General features: G+C 35.5%; 1 protein-coding gene across 1 annotated transcript in view; it reads left to right on the top strand.

Annotated features, from left to right (window-relative positions):
- The window catches only part of LOC373367 (integrin beta G subunit), a 70,235-nt gene that overhangs the window by 6,298 nt on the left and 38,924 nt on the right, over positions 1 to 25,013 (top strand). The window contains exons 2-7 of the mRNA XM_030990337.1: positions 8,315 to 8,411; positions 12,650 to 12,729; positions 18,195 to 18,302; positions 19,708 to 19,795; positions 22,783 to 22,914; positions 23,504 to 23,600. Coding sequence (XP_030846197.1) covers positions 8,336 to 8,411; positions 12,650 to 12,729; positions 18,195 to 18,302; positions 19,708 to 19,795; positions 22,783 to 22,914; positions 23,504 to 23,600 — 581 coding nt within the window. The 5' untranslated portion in view covers positions 8,315 to 8,335. The remainder of the gene's footprint in view (positions 1 to 8,314; positions 8,412 to 12,649; positions 12,730 to 18,194; positions 18,303 to 19,707; positions 19,796 to 22,782; positions 22,915 to 23,503; positions 23,601 to 25,013) is intronic.

The following is a 25,013-nucleotide window of genomic DNA, read 5'->3' as shown; positions in this document are numbered from 1 at the left end:
GTATTTTTGAAGTTTTTGGTACCGGGCAAATGGGAGGGGAGCTCCCAAAATACATCACAGAGTTGCCAGTTTGTATTTGAATGATTGCACCTTCAAAAATTATTAACTTTTTTAAAATTTACAAGTGGGTTTTTCCTCAAACTTTCACTTACCTGTTTCTCTCATTTTCTGCTTCTATTAAACCCACCATGATATAAAGGTGGACTTTCCCTTTAATGTCTTGTTGCCAGCCTTCAGTTATAATTGACCTCAATAGCTACTTGCTCAGGCCAGGGTGTAGTTAAAGAAATTCAAGCCATCATTTCTGTGTTATAATTTATTAAATGTGAATCCATGTCATTCGTAGGTTGTTGTGTACATGTACATGTAGGACCTTCAAGGTTTCGCAAACTTAAAACTGTGACGATGCCGTGCGAACACGGCTAGTATTAACAGAACACAAAGGGAGGGTCATGGATGCCAGGGAAGCTGTCATACAAAACTTAAAACTGTGACGATGTCATGCGAACACAGCTATTATTAACAGAACACAAAGGGAGAGTCATGCATGCCAGAGAAGCTGTCACACAAAACTAAAAATATGACCGCAGACAGCGCTCAAGTGTCACAAACAATTGGATTAAATTATATCGTGGTAAACATGATAACTGAAGTCATTGTCATTGCTCCTATTTTCAGTGCATATCTGTCAACCAAAACCATGTTTTTTTCCAGACAATGAGGAATTCTGTTCCTGTCAGTTACGATACAATTACTGCTATTATGATGATAGTACAAATTTACAAAATACAATATGATTACAGTGTAGGCTTATATCATGTATACTGGCTGTGCCTATTGATTTAAAGTTAGTGAATTAAGTAGAGAAGACAAGGAAAATATGTTTAAAAAAAAATATGGATCCATTGTTCTTCTTTCGTACATCACAAAACTGACAATAGTACCACATTACATGTACATGCACATGTACCTTTATGCATGCAGTATACAATGTACATGTACATATGAAGTTTTTAATTATGATCTACTGGTACACAGTATGTGTAAACTATCGTTTGAATAAATGTGTGTTATTTTGAGAAGAGACAAAAGCTGCATTAAAGTTGATACTCTAAGACAATCCCAAATACTGAGATAATTACATAAATAGAAAGCTTTTAACCCCCATAATAACACCAAATGGTGTCCACCCAACAAAACAAGTTTAGAATAATGAATTTATTCGAGTAAACTCTACCAAAATATCTAAGTCTGAAACCCGGAAGTGCACGTAGAGTCGGGCCTCTATCCGTGACGTCACGAACGGGACTCATGGGTACAGTGAGAGTGAATGGCAGTGATATCCCTACGTAAATGCTATCCTGTCAGAGCTTAGATTTGTTGTTGTTAAGGAGTATATTTGATGGATTTTCTGTTTTCATTTGAATGAAGAATAACGAAGCAACATTTTCCAGTCGCTGATTTCTTTTTATATCCTCATATTCACCTATTTGGTAGAGATTTAAGACGAGTTTACTGCTTAGGAATTAAAGTTAAATCGTGCACGTATGAATAGGCGGATGCATTATATTGTCATCAGATAAGGTACAGGAGCAGTTTTGTAAAACGAATAGGTCTAGAACTATGATAGTACTTATCATAGATGTGTGTGACTGCCTCAAAAAAGGATACAGTACCTGTTAAACATTTTATGTTGTAAAATATCAAACTTGAACGAGATCATGCAAGCGCGCTTCCTCTATATATTTGGCGAGTGATGCGGCTCTTGCATGAACGTTCGTGAAGCGAGCAGAATCGGGAGGTAAGACCAAGCCGCTGCTTGCTTGTGATGGAACGTACGTGCGCTAGTTATATGTTTATCGGCAATTGCAAGAGAATGAAAGCGTTGCCAGCTAAGAAAAACAACTAACAAAGACTTGCTCCTGACTACCGGTGTCAGAATTGGTAGATGAAGGATCTTCAGGGCCAAGGAAGGCGAAAGACATGGGAAAAAGGAAGAAGAAACCATCGGGAGATCGCTGTAGTGTATGGTAATGAACTGTGCATGGGTAGACAGCTACTGTTCACTCCGTGCCTGGGCCGATTTCAACACCAAAACAAAAATTACATGGCGAAAATATCGACTAATAGCACATCGTTAGCATGTATATGTCATAATTTATAAAAGGGGAATTGATATTAATACTATGAAGTACTAGGGGAGGGTAAAGAATTGTACATAGAATTATGATTTATTAGACTTTTCAGCCTTTGAAACAAAAATATGCAGAAAATCGTATCACTCTGCACATGTTTGCTATGAAACATCCGGGTACGTGAATATACTCTTTCCCGGACGTGAGGTCATAAATAGTAGACCAGCGCCGTGACTGATTTTCTACGCAAAGAGAGGCGGATATTTTCGACATTTCAATTGAGGATTTCGAGTAGACAGAATTTTTTTGTGATATACTAAGTAATTGAAAAACTTAAAAATAACATATACTTGCCGTAGGTAACAAATTAAGGGACATTTATTTGCTTAGAGTATCAACTTTAAGAAATAATTTGTCAAACCTGGACTGATATATCTGGTTCACAGACCAGGAATAACACTTCAGCCCTGTTCAGACTACATTGTAGGTACAGGAAATTTATACTGCTCTCATATGAAAAACGTTGTATGTTCAAGTAATACTATGTGCAAAGAATAGCAAAAGGAGTGTTCAGACTAGAAAACAACTTTAACATTGTATTATAAAGAAACTACTTATAAAGAAACTACATGTAGTTTTGAAGCGCTTGCTTACAACAAGTAACGCCCAGATAAACAATCTCTGTATGATGCAACTTTCACACTACTATGGGACCGTGATTCTTGATAAGTTCAAAACGATGTTCGAAACGATGCCCAAACATGCATTTTGCTATATGACCTTATAGATGTCATATGACATCATTTGATACGCCGTTCAGACCGGAATATAAAGTGATGACTTATGGCAGGGCTCCACCGCAACTTTCTTTGAGAGGGGTCCAGATTTAAATGTTTTGAGTCTTCATTCATGAGCCTTTATATAAAAATCTTGAAATTTGGGGGACTCCAGATTTACCCGGGGGGTGTTTCACAAAGATCCTAAGTAGAACTTAACACTAAGTTGGACTTAAAAAGTATGGACAGCCATTGGAGCCTTAAAATGAAATATAATCAAAAGCAAAAATTGGAGTATTTTAGATTTTTCATCAATTCCACATCAAGAACATGAAATCTCCCATGATAATAGAAAATATCAATGATTTGAATCGACATTTTATGCCTTCTAAAAAAAAATTACAAAATATTTTCAAGGATGCTAATGGCTTCCCATAAATTTTAAGTCCAACTTAGAGATAAGTTCAACTTAGGATCTTTGTGAAACACCCCCCTGGACTTACATTTTGTCATGTTTCCTGGGTGCCTGTCAACGTCGAGCCCTGCTTATTCTCGTTTAGCTATACGATAAATCCTGGTAGGCTGAACGAACGCAGGGTTCTTTTTCTTCCCCAGGAAGTCGAACAGAGCCTTTGGTTTTACGTTTTATTTCCTGCCCAACGCTGGTAAAATGCCTATTGTTGTACTCTCGATGCCCTTGTGCAATGTGACAGGAAAGCAAACGTACTTGAGCTGCAGGCAGAAAGTGTTTTTTTCCTTCTCCTTTTCCAATCCAAATGGCTTCAAAGTTCTTGAAATCATAAATTTTGCCAATGAATGGCTTTTAGAATGACAATGGAGAGGTTGGAGAGGCTCTTGAGAATGTTAAATAAATGCCGTTCCCACTTCTGTAGAACTGTGAGAAAAATATCCTCGCAAGATTTACCTGTGGAAGATTAATGCACAGATCTATACTCCACCAGAATTTCAGACGAAATCCCAGACAAGATCTTTTGACAAAGTGTTGATTTAAACTAGTATGGGACAAACAACACACAAAATAAAAACAACAAACACACAAACAAACATGAATCAGACAAATTCCTAAAAAAGATTGCATTGAATGAGAGGTTTTATTATTTTTTCCTTTGTGTTTTTATTGAGGAAATGAATTGTACAATTTTCATTCATGTACAGTGTACATTTATATTGTGTGTGTACCTTTACATGTACAGTACATGTGCAGTATTCATGTGGATGCATACATGTGCACAGACAGGTTTTCTCCAACCAACCATTATTTTTGAAAGAAGCTCATTACTTAGTGTATTTGTTGGTGTATTAAATTGATTTCTATAATAATTTGGACTAAAATTTTGTCAGTCTGAAATATTTTGAAAATGTTTAGGCCTATAGATGCAAAATTAGTTTAGAAATGCTGGATTGTTGAGTGGGAATGACCCCATTGGAGGCTTATTTTCCTGGTGTCGGGGAGGAAAATATTGACTCTTGCCCAAATCAGAATGACATATCCCTTTGACCTCTCTTTTCTTTCCATGACCTGTCTTTTCTTTGCCTAACCTGTCAGTTCAAAACTACTTATCAATGGGACACTTTTCAGTCCATATTATTGACTTGAACTTTCAAACAGGGTTTCATGCTGATTTGAGTTCAGTCTTATTTGAGTTCAGTCTTCTGTAATTCACAAGGCAATGAATGTTACAAAAGAAAATGATTGGTTCGGGATAAATGGTACATAACGTACATGTACTGTTGTATGCTGAAAAATAGGAGGGTAGTTTAGAAAAGGGTGCAGTTTATTTGTATGATTCTCTCCTGTTTCTCAAAGTGCATGGCTAAGGTCAAATCAATCAATCTACATGTACATATACTTTTAGAATCAATATTTAAACTTTTGAAAGACGTGTATTTACAGCTCTGAGCGCTATACTGTGACTAATTAATTGTACACATACAGTGTACATGTACATGTAGGCCTACAACATGAACTTTTAAATGAGAATGGCTTAGATACATGTACGGGGGAGATATTGCTACACTGTCTGTAGATTAAAAATGACACATTTTCCCTGCAGTAACATCTTAATGTAATCGCTATTAAACAAAGCACCTGATTGAAATTCTTCTTGAATATTGTTTACAACTTCTTTGAAAAGTGATTACAGGGTAACAAAAGTCTGAAGCTTGGTCTAGCGTCTTTGTCCAGCCAGCCCTGTGGCAGGTACAGTGTAGGAGGATCGGTCACAGATGGATGAATGTATCTTGGAAAAGTGCAATCAGAAACCATGAATCATATTCGTCATCCATTGGGCTGTCTGATGCAGTCATGGGCCAAATATTTGGTGACATTGATACATGTACATGTACATGTGACGTGTAGTTGGTTTTTGAGTGAGCAGTGTTCACATTATTGGGAACTGAAGTTAGATGTTATCAAGACTACTGTAACTAATATTCATACCCCTTGTACATTTGTTTTGATGTGTTTTTTTCTTTCCATAACTCCAGAAATAAAGTTAGACTGGTTGAAGAAGGGCCTTTGTTTAATACTTGTATAGGTGGTTTTTGAGTGAGCAGAGTTCACATACAGATAATTGGGAAATGAAGTTGAATTTGATTTTTCTTTTCTTGTTTTTCCCCGTAACTCAAGAATGAAAGGTGGACCAATTGTATTAGGGCCTTTGTTTAATATTTGTATGCAAGCTTTAATATGTCACATTCTCAAGAAACATCATTTGGTACAAACCAATTTTTTCACATATACCAGACTACATTTTCATAAGAAATTACAAAACTTGGTAAGGGTATGAATTTAATTTAGTTGTTAATCGTATACAGTCAATAAATGGGAGTGAAGTTGGCATGTTATCCAAGTTTTTCTGTATTGTCCCAAAGGGCCTGTCACAAACACAGCGATTGTCTATTGTAAAAGTGCAATCAGGGCAGTATGAATCATTCACATCATCATTTTTTGTCTGTCAGATGTGGTTATATTACAAGCCAAAAATTTTATGACAAGGGGCTTCTATTACAACAAAAAACCAAAACATGCTCATGTACTGTGGGCCTACTGTACATGTATATGAACGTGTAGAATAGCAGTGTTCACACACAATATAATGACATCTGTTCAGAGCCAGAACGCTGTTACAATGTAAATGTAACTATTGATCTGTAGAAGTTTAAAAGTTTTGAGCCCTTCCTGCTTCACACAACTAGGATTTTACATACTGTACTGTATGCTAGCCTCTAGATAGATCTTTGTCACTCATGAATTAATTTAGCATGATCTGATTCAAATACTCAGTCTGTGCAGGAGGATAAGTCATCAACACAATGATTGCATCTTGGAAAAGTGCAATCAGACACCGTGATTCATGCTCATCCTCAATTTCTTGGTCTGTGGCTGTGGGCCAAACTTTCCTGGAGTCGCTGACTGTGGGTTTGACATAGACTTATCACACTGTCTGTCTCTATCAAAGTGCTTTATAAATATTCTATATATTCATTGGTTACTTATGATATCATAGTTCTTATGAGAGAGAGAGAGAGAGAGTGTGTTCAGAATTACATTGATCTTCATGTACATGTACACTAAAGGCATTGTTTAACAATGTTTTCAGTTTTACAAATCTAAGATGCATGACCCTCCATGTTATCAGTGTCAGTGATATATGGTGAAATAATGAAGCTCTAAAAAATTATGTTTCAAAATGATCATAAAGGCAAGGGATTCCTGACTGACCTAAAGGTTTATAACTATGATTGCAGCATGAGGTATTAAAATCAAGGATTTTGTTTAGAATCTGAGACAAAGACATTTTTTATTTTTTTTTATTATTTGAAAATATTTATACAGGATGACAATATCAACCATGGCTGTTTTTCATATTGGTCCTGTATATATACATACATGGTATAATACAAACAATATATACAAACTATCAGTGAATACAAATATCATTGAAATATGCTAAACATGAATAGATTACATGGATATTGAATAATTTAACATTTTATAAAATAACCACCAACTGGACACATAGATTTACATTCAAAGGTTTACCTAGAATCACAAAAAGAATGATTTGAAACAATGTAAGAAAAAACTGAACTAACAAACTTGTATTTATCAAAGTAGGGTAAAAAAAGATATATATTCACACATCCATGAAGATATTGGTTATTTAGAACATTAATGAAAGTACAATCTTTTATAAAGGTTTTTAAATGAAGAAATAGATGTAGAATTTTGTAAGTTAATAGGTAATGAGTTCCAGATAACTCCTCCTGAGTACATAAGACTGTTCTGAAAGCATTCTAGATTAGGTTTTGGTAATATTACATTTGTTTTGTCAGCGGCTCTAGTATTTAATTTATGTCTGTCGCAGACCATTTCAATAGCATTACACATCCAATCTTTTTAACAAATACATGTACATAGACATACACTCTATGTTTCACACCTTCATATCCATGTGCATGCCGCATAGTACACATGTACACAAGATGGCCTACATGTTCATGTGCACATATACATGTGCACATGTACCTCCCTTAGGACAGGGATGCCTCACACAGGAAACCGAATTGGAACATACGTCCATTTCATTGACAAGAATTACAGTTTGATAAAATTCAACATGTGCATACTGCATACCGGTATATACAGTACATGTAGTGTTCATTTACATTTTTTTGGCATGCGTTGGGTGTGAAAATGTGTGCTGTACATGTAATAACTTTCACAATTTTGTAAGTTTGCAGAATGGGATAATGGTAAAATTTACAATCATATCTTAAGCAGCATTCTAAAAGAAAATATTTTTGGTTTCGTTAATTATCTACCAAGCTGCTTCTTTTGTACTTAATTGCTCGTTATTATTGAATATGATATTTATAAAAAAAACCTCTACTTGTGAAGTAGGGATAGTTTAGTTCCAAAGAATGCAATACTTGTACATTTAGTTGAAGATATCGTGCAGTGTAGATTTGGTTTCGTTAATTATCAAACTGCTACTTTCATACTTAATGAATATGATATTGATAATATCTTAAGTTTTTCTTAACTATACTTGTAAAGTAAGGAGATTTGGTCCGTAGACTGCAATACATTTATAAGAGGAAATCATGCAGTGTAGGTCTATATAAAGTACCGGTATGGACTATGGAGTTCTTCCTAAACTCCATGAGTCATGAAATGTACTTGTATACCGATGTCTATATTGCGAACACCGTCGCTTTCACTCTCTCTCAATCTCTACTTCTCTACAATACAGCACCCCTAATTTAATTTTAAAGCCCTAGCTCTTTCTATCTCTCCCTAATATCCAGTCAATCTCACTTCCTCTCTGCCTCGAAGCTCATATCGAACGCTCCCTCTCTTTTCGTTCCTATCTACAGATCCGTACACGAGGACCAGGCATGGCGTGGAAGTGCCTACTTGTTCTGACGATAGCGTTCAGCGCGGGCCAGCTGTACAGGACGTATGCTCAAACGTGTAAGTAAACGTAACTTGACCCTCAGATGTGGTTACCGGTCTTCCTAAATACATGTGATATCAACCAGTCTGTCTAACTGCTGAACAATATTTAACTTGTTGGAAACTGAGTGAGGACTGACTTTGTACGAGGTTCATGGGAAATGGTAGACCTGTACATTCAAAATATCCTCAGGGGATTTACAGTATATATGAAGCTATGGGGCTGAGATGTCCTATCTTTATACAGTCAAACCTGCTTTAGTGACCACCTGTCTACAAAGACTACATTTTTCTTTCCCCAAGTGCAAATGGTTTCTCATTGAAACATGTACTAAAGGAACTCGTCTACAAAGACCACATGTTGTGTTTCCCTTGGGCAGTCGCTATAGACAGGTTTGAATGTATTACACTAGAATTCTACCAGACTACGCGTAGCAGTATGCTTCATACTCTTGTGCTGTGTGCTTGCCTGACATAGCAACATGATAACATTGCTCCTCACTGAAGCCGAGTGGGAGAAGTTCAGTTTAGAGATGACTTGGGTATTTCAGGCACAATAACACTATGCACATGTGCATTAAAGATAAAGTTGAGTTCTGGTCATGCGATTGCTTTGTGTACTAAAGAAACGTTGTGGAATTGATCAGAAAAGGTTGATCATCTAGCAATTAAGTATTGGTGTTTACTGCAAGGTTCTTGAATCATCAAAATGATCAGAAATTTGGCCCAGTCTTGATAATTAAAGTTACAAGCACTGTACACAGAAAGATGTATATGGGAATTCACAAACATGCAGCATTATAATTTGTGCTGATTTTTATGATGTTACATGCCAGTTTTAGAATATAGGCATTTGAAGAGCCATGCTTTTCAGGGAACATTTTTTATCTGCTGTTTAAGCTTCCACACTTGCATAATACAATGATAACGCTCACAAATTAGTTTTCACGTCTTCCCAGAACTCAACCTTCTCTTTAAAATGTTGTACCGTACTCACAAACTCTATCAGTTAACAAGAAGTTTTCCAAGACATCAATTGAAAGTGCTTCTTTCAAATGAAAGTACGTGGGCATTGTGTTTGTGATACATACGTTTCGATGATCCATTATATTTCAAATCAGCGCTAGTTTTGATTGGCATTATAACAATTCAGATCTAGGAATCTGTCAAGTGCATAAAAAGTGCAGCCGCATGCAAACAAAAACACATTGTACAGTGGTTCGCAAGTGTGTTAAAATCCTAACTTTTCAGGGTTATAAAGTACTAAATGAGCTTTATTGAGTAATACTGGTACATGTTACAGTTCAAATAATAGAAAACTATTGTCCATCCTCAAATAATCATGGAGAAATTTTTTCAAAAGTTTGTTCTGTTCATTTTGATAGAATTCAGAGGCATTACAAATGAAACTCCTTGTTGCGACATATGCAAGTACTTAGGGCAGTTTTCAAGTGAGATATTGAAGCGCTATTTCATGGATCAAATTGTTTGAGAAGCTTGCTAAACCTCTTCTATGTATACATTTATGTACATGCATGTACAGTATGTAGGCCTCTAGTGTGGCTCTACATTGTGGCAGAGAAACATTGCCCATGACAGTACGGGATCCGCAAATGAGTTTGCAGGATTTTCGGCTCCCGTCTATTAATAACTCTTACACCCCTGGCACCCAGACCATGCGTAGGAGTACCTACACACACTGGCAACGCTCCCTTCCGAAGCCCCCTCTAGAGTGCGGACATGTAACGCCATCAACCAGGCGCTGCGCGATACCTGTATTATGGCTGGCTGGAAATGTTTCATATCCTGATAGGCTAGCACTTGAAGAGATGGGAAGGAGAGATATACAGTGCGTCCCAGAAAAAACAAAACCGAGAATTATTGATGTTTTGTCATAACTTAATCACATTTATAATTAATAAATGACACACATTGGTAAAGTTTTGTTGATGATCAGCCATGTATGAAGTCTTTCATCTACTTTGTTGTTAGGGCAGACAGCCAGTTTTAAAGTCTTGAATAAAATGAAAGAGGAGGACCTTCGCTTTACAAATATATGTGTCATTTATTAATTATAATTGTGATTAAGTTATGATAAAACATCGATAATTCTCGGTTTCGTTTTTTTCTAGGACGCACTGTATAAGGGGCAAGGTCTCCGCTAACATGCAGGCACAAGGAATAGAACACTGTTTACGTACATGTATCACCTCACCTAGCTGCCAGCAGGAAGGTTTTGACAGTCCTGTATTGTCAATAGCAGTATTACTGAATGAGGAATTCACTACTGACAATAACAATGCAGTTTGCAACATTTCATTTTCGACTTGGCTCCATATTCATGTGTAATGCAAGTTCCAGGATCACATCATCATTACCAAAATGGGGCATCATTGTAAAGGGGAATAAATAGGCTTTTCAATGGTACTACATGTATATCAGATATGATAATACAATAACAAAAGAGATATAAACGCTAAAACTTGAATTGCTGAACTTTTTTGAAGGGTTTATATTTGAAATACTCTTTTGGTTCAATTATTGAATTTTGATAACATTTGTTTAGAGGTTTTGTTTTTTAACTTTAAAAAAACACAACTTTATTGGCAAGCAAGCACATTCAAGATCAGGGTTTCTTTAATATTGGCAAGTTTCACATACATTAACTGCACATGTACGTACACTAACAATGTTTGAAAATCCCCATTCTGAATGATAGGGAAAACTTAAAATGAATCCATCACTCATATCCTAAATGCAGAAACATGTCACTTGTATAAACATCATAAATCAAACAGAATTAAATCGTATGATCAATCAAAACTATAAAAAAGTTTTAAGTTACTAACATGTTCATATACATTGTATATCTGCAGTGAGCCAAAGGGGCATTGAACCTGTGTTCAATTGAAATGCGTAAAAGGGGAATCATACCTTGATAGCGAACTTCTCGCCGAGAAAGCGGAAGTGCAGACTCTATATTCTGTTAGTACATTGTGTATGTGAAAACTGTATTTGTCCCGAATTATCTTTTTTGAGAATGTGACATATCAAAGCTTACGTCAAAAAGTATTCAGTAAATGCCCCGATTCAACCAGTCCACCTTTTACTCTTGAGTTACGGATAACACCGAAAGCATCAAATTTACAATGGGTATGAATAATTTACATACATGCAGTTGGTAACTGAATCATTCCCGTACCAGCATATTTTTTTTCTATTCATACCCGTTATTGAATATTGACAAAAGGGATTAAAAAAAATAAGACTTGGAATGGTTTCAACATCCTTGTATTGTATTCTCGATGGCCTAGTTACAAGTACATCCTTCTACATGTACCTGGGTTTATAGTACTTTTATGTAGGGCTTACATGTGAAATTATGTACATTGTAGTACATTATATACATTGTAGCTTCAAGAGAGGGACAGAAGAGGAGAAAAGGGTGGGGTGCGTATCAGGGCGTGGTCAATACTTCTGATGAAATATTTAAGCGTAAGTTTACAGTTATAGCCCATAGATTTACATTAGGAGCTACAAAGTACAAACACATTTATACACTGAATATACATGTAATTGTAATGTACACATTTGTATTGCAGCTTTAAAAGTCATAAATATATGAAATATTTATATTCTTACAAAAAGGTTGAATATGGTTATTAATTAACAATTCACTGTGCTCATTTGTCTTCACTATTGTGTTTTTTCCGTACTTGTTATGATGTTTATTTTGTTTTCATATTTTAAAATAGGATCATACTTACAGTTGTACCAAACTTTTTATAATCCAACCACGTTTTCATAGTAATTACTCTTTTGTTCTTTTTATATTTGCTTTTACTGTACCATGTTATTGTTTTAGAATATTTTTGTCATGCTATATATATGTACATGTTTTTTTAAATGAAGATATGAAAATAAAATTCAATTCTATTCAATATAAGTTATCATCTTCCTCTATGAGTCATACATTTTGGAGAGGGCCCAGGCTTGATTAGCACAATGTGTCATTTTCTAGTCCCATTTATCAGCTTTTATCATTGTTTTCGCGCTGTGACATTTCTTTAACATATTATAAAAAACATATTTTGTACACAGACGTCGTTATTTTTGGTGGCTAAAAATTCACCCAGTCAGTCAATTAAAGCAAATTTCTCAATCTCTTTATACCTGTATTTGAATCAAATACAATGTAGACCATGAAATATGATGTTTTGTTCTTCTTTATTTTTATTCCCTAATTGGTCTTTCAGCTTCTAGTGCATGCAGTGATGCAAAGACGTGTGGGGAATGCATATCATTGGACTCATCGTGCGGTTGGTGTACGTTACTAGTAAGTATTTCAAGAGAGGGTCAAAGGTCATTGGTTTTATGTACCATGAAAATAATACACAAACAAACAAGGATGTATGGTACACATACACTCTCTGCAAATAGCACAATTTGTAATCATCCAATAATCATTCAGATTGGCTTGGAAATATAAATTGGGGAGGAAGTTAGAAGAAATTTTTTAAGTTGAAATACACAGATATACCTGTAGTCAACTTCTTCAAACATTCATTTTCATGATCACCAGTTTTAAACAGTTAATCTGCCGCAATGATAATGAAATAATACTGTTTTCTGCTTTTATAAATCTAAATGTAAAAAAATTTCTATAAAGTCACATGTCTTTTTGTAAATGCACTGCGTTCAAGCTCATGCATAATTTCAGTAGCCGCTGAAAAATACAGATGATAAATAAATAGATATTCTAGTGTCATTCAGTTGAAAAAAAACCCATTTTTATAAGAGAGAGTCTCAAGTTGAGAGTTTGATCCAATTAAATGCATTTATTCATTTCCCATATCATTCAGTATATGAGAAATCGGTATCAAACCAATTATACATCAAACAGTTTTTAGTTAAGTTTTATTAATTTGTATAACCAAGCGATTATAATTCATATCTGTTACCCTGTCATAAGTGGTACAGTCTTTGTACAAAAGTATCTACAAGTACTTACTAACGTTTGTCGATGCTTTTCACAGATCTTTAATGATTTTCCGAGAAAAATATCTTACCAATTATACATCAAACAAGTTGTAGTAGAGTTATCTTGATTTGTATAACCAGGCAATTGAAATTCCTATCTGTTACTCTGTGATAAGTGGTATAGTCTATGTACAAAAGTACATGTATCTACAAGTACATACATGTACTTATGTTTGTATTACTTTGTAGATACTTTTCACAGATTTGTTATTGATTTTCTGAGAAAAAAGCCCGCCTTTTCGGAGCTGAAATAAACACTCATACAACCCTAGTTTTCTCTTTCAATCAAACACTTCTGTTGGGTGTTCATTGTAAAGAGTGCTTACTCTACCAACCTTTATATGTAACATTATAATAAATAATGCAATACAAAAAAAAACACTCAAACTTGCAACTGCCATCAATATCAGGTGCGTTTTATCAAGGATTATTTTTTCCTTTCGTTGAAATTCTTGGAACTTCCAAGAAAAGAATGTCATTGTGATCTTTAATAAAGCAAGGATACTCTCCTAACCATACTACTGTAGGCTACACTTCTGATATAATAACATCCAAAAAAGAAAATATTATGTGTTGCCACTTATTGTTTTGCTCACATACAATGCAAAACTCATGTACATGTAGTTCGTTTATATGAAATAGTAATAAATTGTTCAATGCAGGAAATTGTCAATAAATTTAGAATTTTTTAGTTTTTACATCAAATATATACTTCATCAAGATACCATGTATTATGTTTTTTTTTATATTTACTTGATCTAATAAACTTCCTAGAAATTGATATTACAGGTAATTTTATGTAAACTACACTGTAGCTTATACAATCTAAAACCCATACTCCATAACCCACACTTCCTGTTGACATATCGCCAACACAAACAAAAATGCATTGTTTCTGAAATATGTGTATCTATGATCTGCCGTATAACAATGTGCTATAATTCATTACAATGCAAAGAATTATTAAGAAAACCAACTTCCATTCCAACCTCTGCTCGGTGAACATTCAGGATGTGAATAAAATAGCAATTAGACTTTGTTTCAAAGGAAGTTATGAGTCAATATCCAATCTGACTCTGAGGTTTCTTTTCGCTAATGAGCCGATTCGGAGCTCCCTAATTTGATCTTATTGACACACCCAATGAAGCATTCATCATCCATTCCCTGTAAGGCCTGTCCTCATCAGCTTGAGTTTGCCAAATAACCCGCTATTTTCATTATTCCATTCGCAAATTAACCAGTTACTTAGCGTCCTCATCAGCCCACAGTTGCAATTAGCGTGATATTTGGTCAAGAAAATATCTTGATCTTATTTCCAGAATATCCCGCTATTTAGGAAATAGCGGGCTACATGTTATTTGCGCCCGTCCGAGCTACTTTGTGATTAGCGTATTGGTTTGGGATAATTTCTTGAGTCTGAAAATAGCGAGTTATTTGGCAAACTTGAGCTGATGAGGACAGGCCTAATGTGTGGTGTGGGCTGTTTACAGCACAGTATGATGACAGCCACTGTCTTCTTTTTTGTCTTGATCATGCCACATGCACACATGTAAATAAGGGTTCCACATGAATTGGCAACTTCAAAGAAAAAAACTCATTATAAAGTGGTTAAGAATTGTGAGAGCCGGAAGGTAATTTTTGGTTACCGGTACATGTAGGTGTTAATTTCCAGTAAAAGCTACATGTACATGTAATGCATTGCATTGCCTCCACTTTTGATGCACACGTATTACAGTACGAGATTTGTCACAATTGCAGTCCATAGTACAAACACCCACAAAATATTCCGAGAAGTCATTATATGTCAATTTATAAACAAATATGTAACTTTTGAAAGAACATAACAGTTTTAAAAGAAATATTTTGTGACCAAAAGTGTATTTCCAAATATAAATGGTTTTCTTGCACTTTAGATACTCAGTTTTGTTTAATGTTTCTTTTCACATTTCACATCATCATCACTTCATAAAATGAAATGATACATCATAACGTAGATTACAAATGCAAAATATTGTAAGATTGTTACACAAAAGACAAAGATGGTTCATGATACACAGTGTATTTTTACAGTCTAAATGTATATCAGGTATTTCTAATAAGTGTGTACTGATGCATGCATGTAACTTTAATAAAGAGATAGTTGTCACTTTGTCTGGCTTTGATATTGAATCGCCAAGACGCTCCGATCGTGCTTCCCTAATCAAAGTCAATTGCCAAACCAGATTCCCTGCCGAAGGCTCGTTTCTAATGACTCTGTCACAGAATGAGATCATAGAGACAAAGTTCCTTGATGCGTAGACCAGACTGACCTGCCATTCACACCAGAGAAAATTTATTTTAAAATGTATGGAAACAAAATTAAGGAATTATGTTGTGCAAAAGAGACATAACACAGAATATGAATATACAGTAATAGAAAAGAACAATTGTTTAATTGTTTGAAGGAAAACCAGGGAAATAATTTACTCTGTATATGATCAACCATAATACAGGTATACAAAGTATGTTACCAGTATATATTATATTTACTGTTAGCTTATGTTGTGGGCACTTCTAGCACTAGTAATTCCAACATATTCTTGCAATCGATCTTGCCCGGTTATTGCAGTTTTTGTTACATTAGATTGTCACAGGCTATGGACCCCATTTTTTAATCCCATTTTTTAAAAGAATACTTAAACCTGTCTTTGGCTTGGTATTCTACGTTTTCGTTATTTGATGTCTGGGCCCTGTAGAGTTGAAATCAATCGCAACTATGTACATACATGTAAGAGATAGGAGACTGCGAACTTGAATGGAGGAGTTGTGATTGATTGGGATCAATCGCAACTCTAAAGACTGGTCTACATGTACATGTATGTAGATTAAAAAATGAATCGTACACAAAGCACTAATGATATTTAGCTGTGTACTTCATATGTATACTATAAATTTTGCTGGTGTAAATGGGGAGTAAGCCAGTGCCTTATACCTCGTTACACACATGGTGTCTGTATGTCTCATTAGAGGTGCCTGGAACCCGTGTCAGACTTTAAGAAGAAAGATGTGTGAATGTTCGCGTTGTAATTTTTTTTTCAAGGATACCCTACATCAGTAAATTCTGTGTGTACAATGTTTGTACACTGTAGGCCTACTGCAGTACACCCAGTTTGGAGATTATATAGATTTCTTTAATTTATTCCTTTTTCTTCATTTTTTCCCTCAAAATTGTGAAACAATTCACAGAGAAACAGGACATACTGGTACATACATGTAGATGCTGCTTGTAAGTGTCGGCTTGCATGGTGATGTAGATATACAGAAAGATTACCGAGAGTCCTTTTCAGGACTCCTCAATCCTCCCTCTCTCTCACATGGTGCACCCGCAAGCATACTGTATACTGGTACATGTATTATATAAAGGGTGCCTTTTACGGAGGCGTCTTTGTTTATTGCAAAAGTCACCGGACTGTAGATCGAATGATTCACAGTTCAAGACTTAGCCAGAGCACTGATGCCTAATGAAACTTAAGACAAAATCTATATTGCTTCTTTCAACCCAGATTTACATATGTGTAGGGAATACAAAGAATTTCATCGAATGATGTTATGTACAATATACCTCTGCTCAGAAAGTGCATGTACTTCATTTGCTACATGAACTTGTTATCTAAGCTTGCATAATTGGACAGCTTTCTTGGAAGATTTGGCTGAAAATTCCCTGTATTCTACTAAAAATGTAATTCTTTGAAGAAGAACAAATAGAAGACCAGTAGGCCGATGTTAACATGTTGGTAGGCCCCACTAATGTGTCACTGTGAAATAACTACCAGCAAGTCTTTCATTTTAGCTGACAACACATGCAAAGAGTAACTCTTCCTGTATAATGTATTGCAGTTAAAAAAAACAATCGGTTCTAGTCAATTGCACCTATTCACCACCACCGACGAAGCGCTGATCAAAAGTCATAATCCAAATTAAATGTATATAAAGCTTGAAATTGAATGCACTATATTCAGCAATTATCACTATTCAACACAAGCTAGATATGTTCGTGTATCCTATATTCACCAAAGTGACAATTCTGCCCAATTGTTAATAAACTTTTTTATCTTGTGTATACATGTATCATGACTTTTTCACAAATACATATTGGTAGTACTTAGTGCTGAAAAATGTTTCAAAATAATAAGTGGGTATTAAAGTCCAAGCTGCATGGATTGTACCACATACGCACATTGCCGCAAATGTATCTACATGTATAAGTATTACTTTGAAGTTTACCTCGTGACTTTATCAAGCTGGTAGTCATAACATGTAGAGATTAAATCAAACAAAACATCAAATAAAATCATGTTTTATGTCAAAATATGATCATAATTCCGTAATACAATTGAGTAATACTTCTTGACTATACGTTGTATTATGAGACACACCTTTGCACCCATGACTCATACATGTACATGTAATACAGTGTAACCTGGATATAAAGACCACTCAAGGGAAACATGAATAATGGTCTTTACAGGCAGGTGGTTATGTACATGTACAGGCTCCTGCAGTACAGCTTACAACGAGAAACCCTTTTCATTTTCAAGGGAAATGATAAATGTGGTCTTTATAGACAGGTTATCTCTAAATAGGTGTTTGCTACTTAAAGCAGGTTTGACTATTTCACCAAATGTGTAGTATAGCCTCTACTGTAGATGTGTGGTTTAATAAAGAAATTGTATCACTTGTAGTTTAAATCTTACATTTTTGTTTATCTCTTCTATTTCAAAGAATTATACAGATGACACAGGCAACCCGCAGTGTGATTTAGCAAGCAGCTTGAGCCAGAGAGGATGCTCACAAATCGTTGATCCAGACAGTACTATGGTCGTTAGGATGGTAAGGCAATAACTTGTATTATATTCCATGTTCAAAAAATCTTACGCTACGATTGGTCAAAAGTAAATCATGTGATGAAAGATAGTTCGCCCATCATTGATGGGAGAAGAAAAGTTTGTTGCACTGTGTAGATAGTAGAACTATCTGTACACAGTGCAACACACTTTCACTGAAGACTATCTACACAGTGCAACGTATTTTCACTGAAGATTGTAAACGTTGCGTGTACGTACGTTAGTAACTGCATGCACTGTACGCATCGTACACCGTTTGCTAGCTGTTAATTGATGACTAATTGCTCTAAAATGACGAAAGAAGTGAAATGTTTCCGATGTGGAATATAAAGCAAATAATCACCTGTTGGTTTCAGGTGATGGCAAACTATCAATTCCTCTGCAATCTGAATGTATACGCTGTCTTTCCTCGGCTTCACTTCGGAAAGATAGCTACATCCAGATCGCCTCGGAAGTGATAGTTTGCCCCATCACCTTCACCAACGGTAATTATTTGCTTATTAAATGCCCTGGTCAGACCTCACCGATAATGAATATACATGTTTGTACACATAATTAAACAATAACAATGATGACAAAAGGGATCACATTGTTTAAAATAAGTTTCAAATATTTATTCTTGCAAGATATCAATCTTTTATAAACCTGTTGATTCATTTATCTATAATATTATATGCCAGGCACTGTGTTGTGCATTGTTTCCTTCTGTATTGTTGTATATTTTCATGTCCTTGTAATCTGGTATTGATATTTATCTTTTATAAATCATATATCTTTAGGTCGGTCACTTATAAGGTTCACTTCCTTTCTGCCTGCTACCTGCCAATCAACTTTTATATTTGATATATTATATTATATTTTAAAGAAAAAAAACATGAAAAACACTGCTAAAATTATCTATTTCTGTTTTTTTTTTAATTAAAAAATGCCGGCGGCCATCTTGAAAAATAGCCCAGACTATCAGGGAAAATGTACCAAGCGGCCATTTTGAAGAAGAAAAAAGGGCCTCCTTCCTATTTTTCAAAAAGTCAGGATGCTAAACATGTTTTTGTTTTTATTTGGCCCAATGTATTGCATGTATTTTCATATTTCAAACATTCATTTTTCTCTTGCTATTGATCCAACTTACTTCAAACTGTCACCATTTTGTTTATCTTGTTTTTTTCTGCTTTCATAAAAATTAACTGATTGATAGGATAGGATTGCCCTTTAGTTTAAAAGTGACAGGATACATTTGTAGGTATTCCGCACCCAGATCCTGTGTTATATATTAAAAAACTGAACTATTAATCAAGTAAGTTCTGATTTCATTATTTTCTGATACTGATGGTGTAAAACAAAAGTTGCCATATATTCAAAAGTTGTTGCCATGGTTATTTTTCTGTTGCTAGGATATTCCGTTGAGTAATGCTGGCAGCACTCCTCAGGGCCAGGCAGTCCAGGTTAGACCACAGCAAGTTGATCTGAAGCTTAGAAGGGGTAAGAATTCTTCACCTTTTCATTATTTAATACTAGTGCTGTAGTCAAACGTTTAACCGTCCGGTATCCGACCGCCCATGGCGGATTCTGTTTTCAATTTGACGGTTTCGTTTTCCCGATTTTTTTTTTTTTTTTTTTTTTTTTTTTTTTTGAAGTTTCGATTTATGCCCCTCCACCTGGCACTATGCCTGGCAATGTCTCCCAGCTCAGTAATCTGTGTGTTGACTCACCACTCCAAAACTAGAACAACACTCCAATTTGTCTGTCATCTTGGTTTGAAAGTAATCTTTGTAATAGATCTCATCATCTCAATATGTAGTTTATAATAATAATTCATCCAACTTTTACACAAGGTTCTGTCCTAGGTCCTCTACTGTTTTTAATTTACATTAATAATCTTACACATTCTTCTAAAAACAACATTGTTACTATTATTTGTGACAAGTTCACAAGCACAAATCGGCCCCTTTAAATGCACCTCGCAGTTAAATGAAAGTTGCCGACAGAGTCGGTAAAAAAAAAAATAATTTTTTTTATTTATTTTTTTTTATTTTATTTTTTTATAATTTTTAAAAAAAATCGTTTAACCGAAAACCGTACGGTTTTGACTGGCGGTTAAACGGAATTGGAGATATCCGTGATGTTACATCACTATTTAATACAGTGAAACCTGTATATAAAGACCGCTCAAGGGAAACATGAAAAGTGGTCTTTACAGGCAGGTGGTCTTTAGGCACAGGTTCATTTTGTTCACAATTCAGCAACACACACTATTTAAAGGCCCACTGTACTACTTGTAGCTACATGTACTTGCTCCCCCTATATATAGAAAACAATGCCTAATCGGTGACCATTAGTCCCCCATGATCCTCTTTTCTTATGTTAATTGAGAGCTGAGTTGATGAGATAACCACCTGTCCAGTGACCTTGCGGGATGGTCTAATCCCTCCTATAAGCTAGTACAGATAAGCTTTAAGGGAAACAGAAAATGTGGTCTTAGACAAGTAGTCTTTCTATACAGCTGATCAATGAAGCAGGTCTCACTTTCACTGTACAAAATTAATAACAATCCCCTTTAAAGGCACACTGTCCTACTTGTAGCTACTTGCTCCCTCTATATAGAAAACTTCTCCAATCGGTGCCTGTTGGTCCCCCCATGATCCTCTTTTTCTTATGTTAAATGAGAGCTGAGTTAATGAGATAGCCACCTGTCACAGTGACCTTGCTTGCTCGCTGGGCGGTCCAATCCCTTCTGGCTGAAGTAGTAAAGCCTACCTTTAAGACTTTTACAACAAAGAGAGGGGAAAGAGAGAGGAAATAAGGGGCAGAAAACATTGCTTCTGCTGTGTTTGCGGGGTGGTGAAACTCTCAATTGGTTCTCACACTCTAGCGATATTGACAGACAAGGGTCCCGGTAAGGGCTTGACTTGATTCAATTAATATTTCCTGATGCTAGGGTTATTAATATCTACATGTGTGATAATAGTTTGTGAGGGGATTGCACAGGGGAACGCGATATATAGTGTACAGTATGTGCAACAAGTCTGCGTGTATGTGTGCGTATGTGTGTGGGGTGGGTGATGGTAATGGAGTTAAGCATGTACGGCAAACAAGTTGCAACCACCTGAATATGTTTTCGAGCATTGTTTTAGTGCCTTAATTGTTCTTTAGCGCCTTAATTGTTCTTTTGATTAATTAAACTCAATTTGTTTCTTTGCTTCAAATCCAATTATAATGTAAATACATGTGTGTTTATGTATATGTACGTGTAACAGTTTTTAGCAATACCAAGAATTAATTTTTCTTCAAAGATAATATTTTAGAGTAAAAATGAAAGTTAGCTTGTATGCTTATAAATGTAGATCCGTTTAAAATTGCCCCAAAAATCAATGCTAAAAAAGTTTCAGTACACATAAGATAGATTTCATTTAACATGTTTTAAAGACAAATGTGCCTCTACAAAATAATGCATTTCTGTGATGTTATTGTTTCTTTAACAGTGTTTCTCCAAAAAAACATTTGGGGATATTGTGATCACATACATGTAATTATTTAAATGTAGTTATTCCCTCCAATGGTTTTTAGCCACCAAGTTATTGAATGGTACTATTAAACTTGTCACATTGTTTCAGTTTTGCATTTGATCGGCTTAATTGCCATTGTGTCGGACTAAATATCCATTGAATGTGTATTTTCTTAGAAAACCGACAGCACTATAAATCTATACTCTATCATTAGTGTGATACATGTTCATTCATTTTATTTTTAATTTAAAGGGGAAGTCCACCCTGACATTCAGTTGGTTTCTATAGAAGCACAAAAATGAGAGGAGAAAATTAGTGAAAGTTTTGAGCTCAGAGGGTAATAGGGACTTTTAGATTAGCACGAAGACAATGTGGATTGCTACAATCGACGTCCTTTTAATGCACTACCTTAAATGGATGTCACACGTATCAGTCCACGCAAATCTAAAAGTCCCTAATGATGGTGATGGAGATTGCTGTTGAAGTTGTTGTTGACGTTGCTATTGTTAGTATTGGATTTATTTGTTTATTTGTTTTCATTGTTATCATAGGCATCTGAACCTTGATATATATATACAAAAAAGTGGTTGTGATGTTCCAGGTCTGACAAGTTGAGGAACATCTTCTTCTTCTTCTCTTTCTCCTTCTTCTCTTTTGTTCTTCTTCTTCTTCTTCTTCTTCTTCTTCTTCTTCTTCTTCTTCTAGGACTACTACTACTACTACTACTACTACTACTACTACTACTAGTAGTACTACTCCTACTCCTACTACTACTACTATTACTACTACTACTACTACTACTACTACTACTACTACTACTACTACTACTCCTACTACTACTCCTCATACTCCTACCACTACTACTAGTGCTGCTGCTGCTACTAGCACTACCTCTACTAGCACTACCACTACCACATCAATGTATTTGTTTTCATTAGCTTGTACGGTCTCTTCTCTTGACAGGAAAGCCAGTGGTTATGACGCTCCAGGTCCGACAGGCCGAGGATTACCCGGTAGATCTCTACTATGTGATGGATCTCTCTAAATCCATGGAAGATGATCTCTCCAAGCTCATGGACCTTGGAGATATTCTAGGTATGTACATGTACATGTATATACAGTCAAACCTGTCTAAACAGACCACTCAAGAGAGAGAGAGAAGAATGGTGGTCTCAATAGGCAGATGGTCTTTATGTACAGGTTTTTGTAATACAGATATCAATGGAAAAGTCTATTTGAGGGAAATTTAAAAAAATGTGGTCTTCATGGACTTGTGATCTTTCTATACAGGTGGTCGCTAAAGCAGGTTCGACTGTACTTACATGTACTGAAGATGCATATAGTCGTCTTTATTTTCGGTAGCAGAATATTGGAGAACTTGCATTAACATTACTCAAATGCCTGTAGGAGAGATATTTCCTCGAAAACAGAAAGATATGTGTGTACATGTACGTTATATTCTCAGCCTTGGTGGCATGTACCAAAATCACAGCAAATTCTTGTTATTTCCTCCCCATGTGATAGACTATCCTTAAATTTTCCTATATTTCCTCTGAAACTATATATTTTATAGTTTTATTTATAAATGTACTTGGTTCCTAGATTTCTATCAAATCCTATTTCCTTTTAAATTTAAAGAGTATCGTTTCCTTTATCCATCCTCTTCATTACAAACTCTTTTCAGCGAGCGAGATGAAAAATATCACAAGCAATTTCAGACTTGGTTTCGGATCATTTGTTGATAAGACTGTGATGCCCTATGTCAGTACAGTGCCTGAAAAGTAAGTATAAATTTACCTTTTATTAACCATTCAATCCCAGTTACATAGTAATTCCCCATCTTCATACCCAATTTATAACCACATGTCCTATCTTCTTGTAATTTATTCATTATCCAAAGTACAAAATTATTGCAGTTTCATTTATGTTACCGTATTTGCCGGCGTAAAGGCCGCACCGCCGTATAGGCCGCACCCCCAACTTTGACATTTCGTAGAGGAAAAAAAAAAACTACAAAAAAAAAAAAAAAAAATTAAAAAATTAAAAAAAAACGGACCAAACAAAATGATCGTAATTTTCTTGTAGAACACTCTTTTTTTTTTACAAACTATACCAAATTCATCAATATTCCTATAAATCAACAAGAAGTTAACCTCAAAAATGATCATAATTTAGCAGATCTTCATCGACTTTTAAGCTAGTACTGTATCGTACGCAGATTTGGTATCCTACAATACCCCTTCCTCGATGTGCGGTGTAATCCGAAATAGCATTTTTCGACCTGCGCAGTTGCGTTGCACGGCAGCTAGCTCCGTAAGTAACGGCCTGTCCCTTTGTTTACTTTTTGGCGATGCAATGGTATGGACTTAGATCTAGATCTATCGGCAGATTTTATTAGAAAAATAAGTTTTTTTGTCTTCATGTCAACTATGCAACATAAACTTGTCGGTAAGTTGTGTGGAGTTATTCTAGAATTGTCCTGTACCGTTGTCTAGTCATGCTACCGTTCCTATAGTCCCATACGTGCAAATGGATGTGATGTTTTGACCGCTGAATTTTGTTGTTGTTGCGTATACAGGCAAAAAATTAAGTTTTTCATTTCGGGGGCTCCATTTCAAATTTTGGGGAAATTTTCGGGGGCTACTTTTTCAACTTTCGGGGGCTCTTTTTTCCATTTCGGGGGCTCTTTTTTCTGGGGCTACTTTTTCATTAATTCATAAAAGGATAGGCCTATAGTTTGTTGAGATTTGTTTAGTAGGCTAAGGTTTCGGGCTTCCTGCTTCATAATTGCCTATTAAAAAAGAAACCCCTTTTTCTAGTTCAATAACTAAGTTTTCATGTATTGATTTGATGCAAGAACTGTAACATAATAGACCCTAGATTGTGACTATTTCTGGCCATGAATTTCGATAATCATTTTTCAAAGTAAAATTTTCACAAGAAAATCAGACAGTCGTTTAAAAACGTAGACATTAGTAATACTTTTACTAGACCTAATTCTAAGCTCAGGTTTCGTAAATCTATTCACGAAACTATATTGAAATCGCGCCAATAATGATGCAAACCAACAGATAACAATTTCAAAGTGTCAAATCTCTTCGACTCGAGCTCAGCCCAACTCACACACACACTGCAGCTGCAGGAAACTTCAACACCGCGCCGCAGGCGTCGGACGCCTGCGCTGCCGGACGCCT

The sequence above is a fragment of the Strongylocentrotus purpuratus genome, unplaced genomic scaffold (genome assembly GCF_000002235.5).
Source record: "Strongylocentrotus purpuratus isolate Spur 01 unplaced genomic scaffold, Spur_5.0 spur5_scaffold_19, whole genome shotgun sequence".
In the NCBI taxonomy this organism is placed as follows: domain Eukaryota; kingdom Metazoa; phylum Echinodermata; class Echinoidea; order Camarodonta; family Strongylocentrotidae; genus Strongylocentrotus; species Strongylocentrotus purpuratus.
The sequence above is the reverse complement of the archived record's forward strand: the minus strand, read 5'-3'. Positions and strand labels throughout refer to the sequence as shown.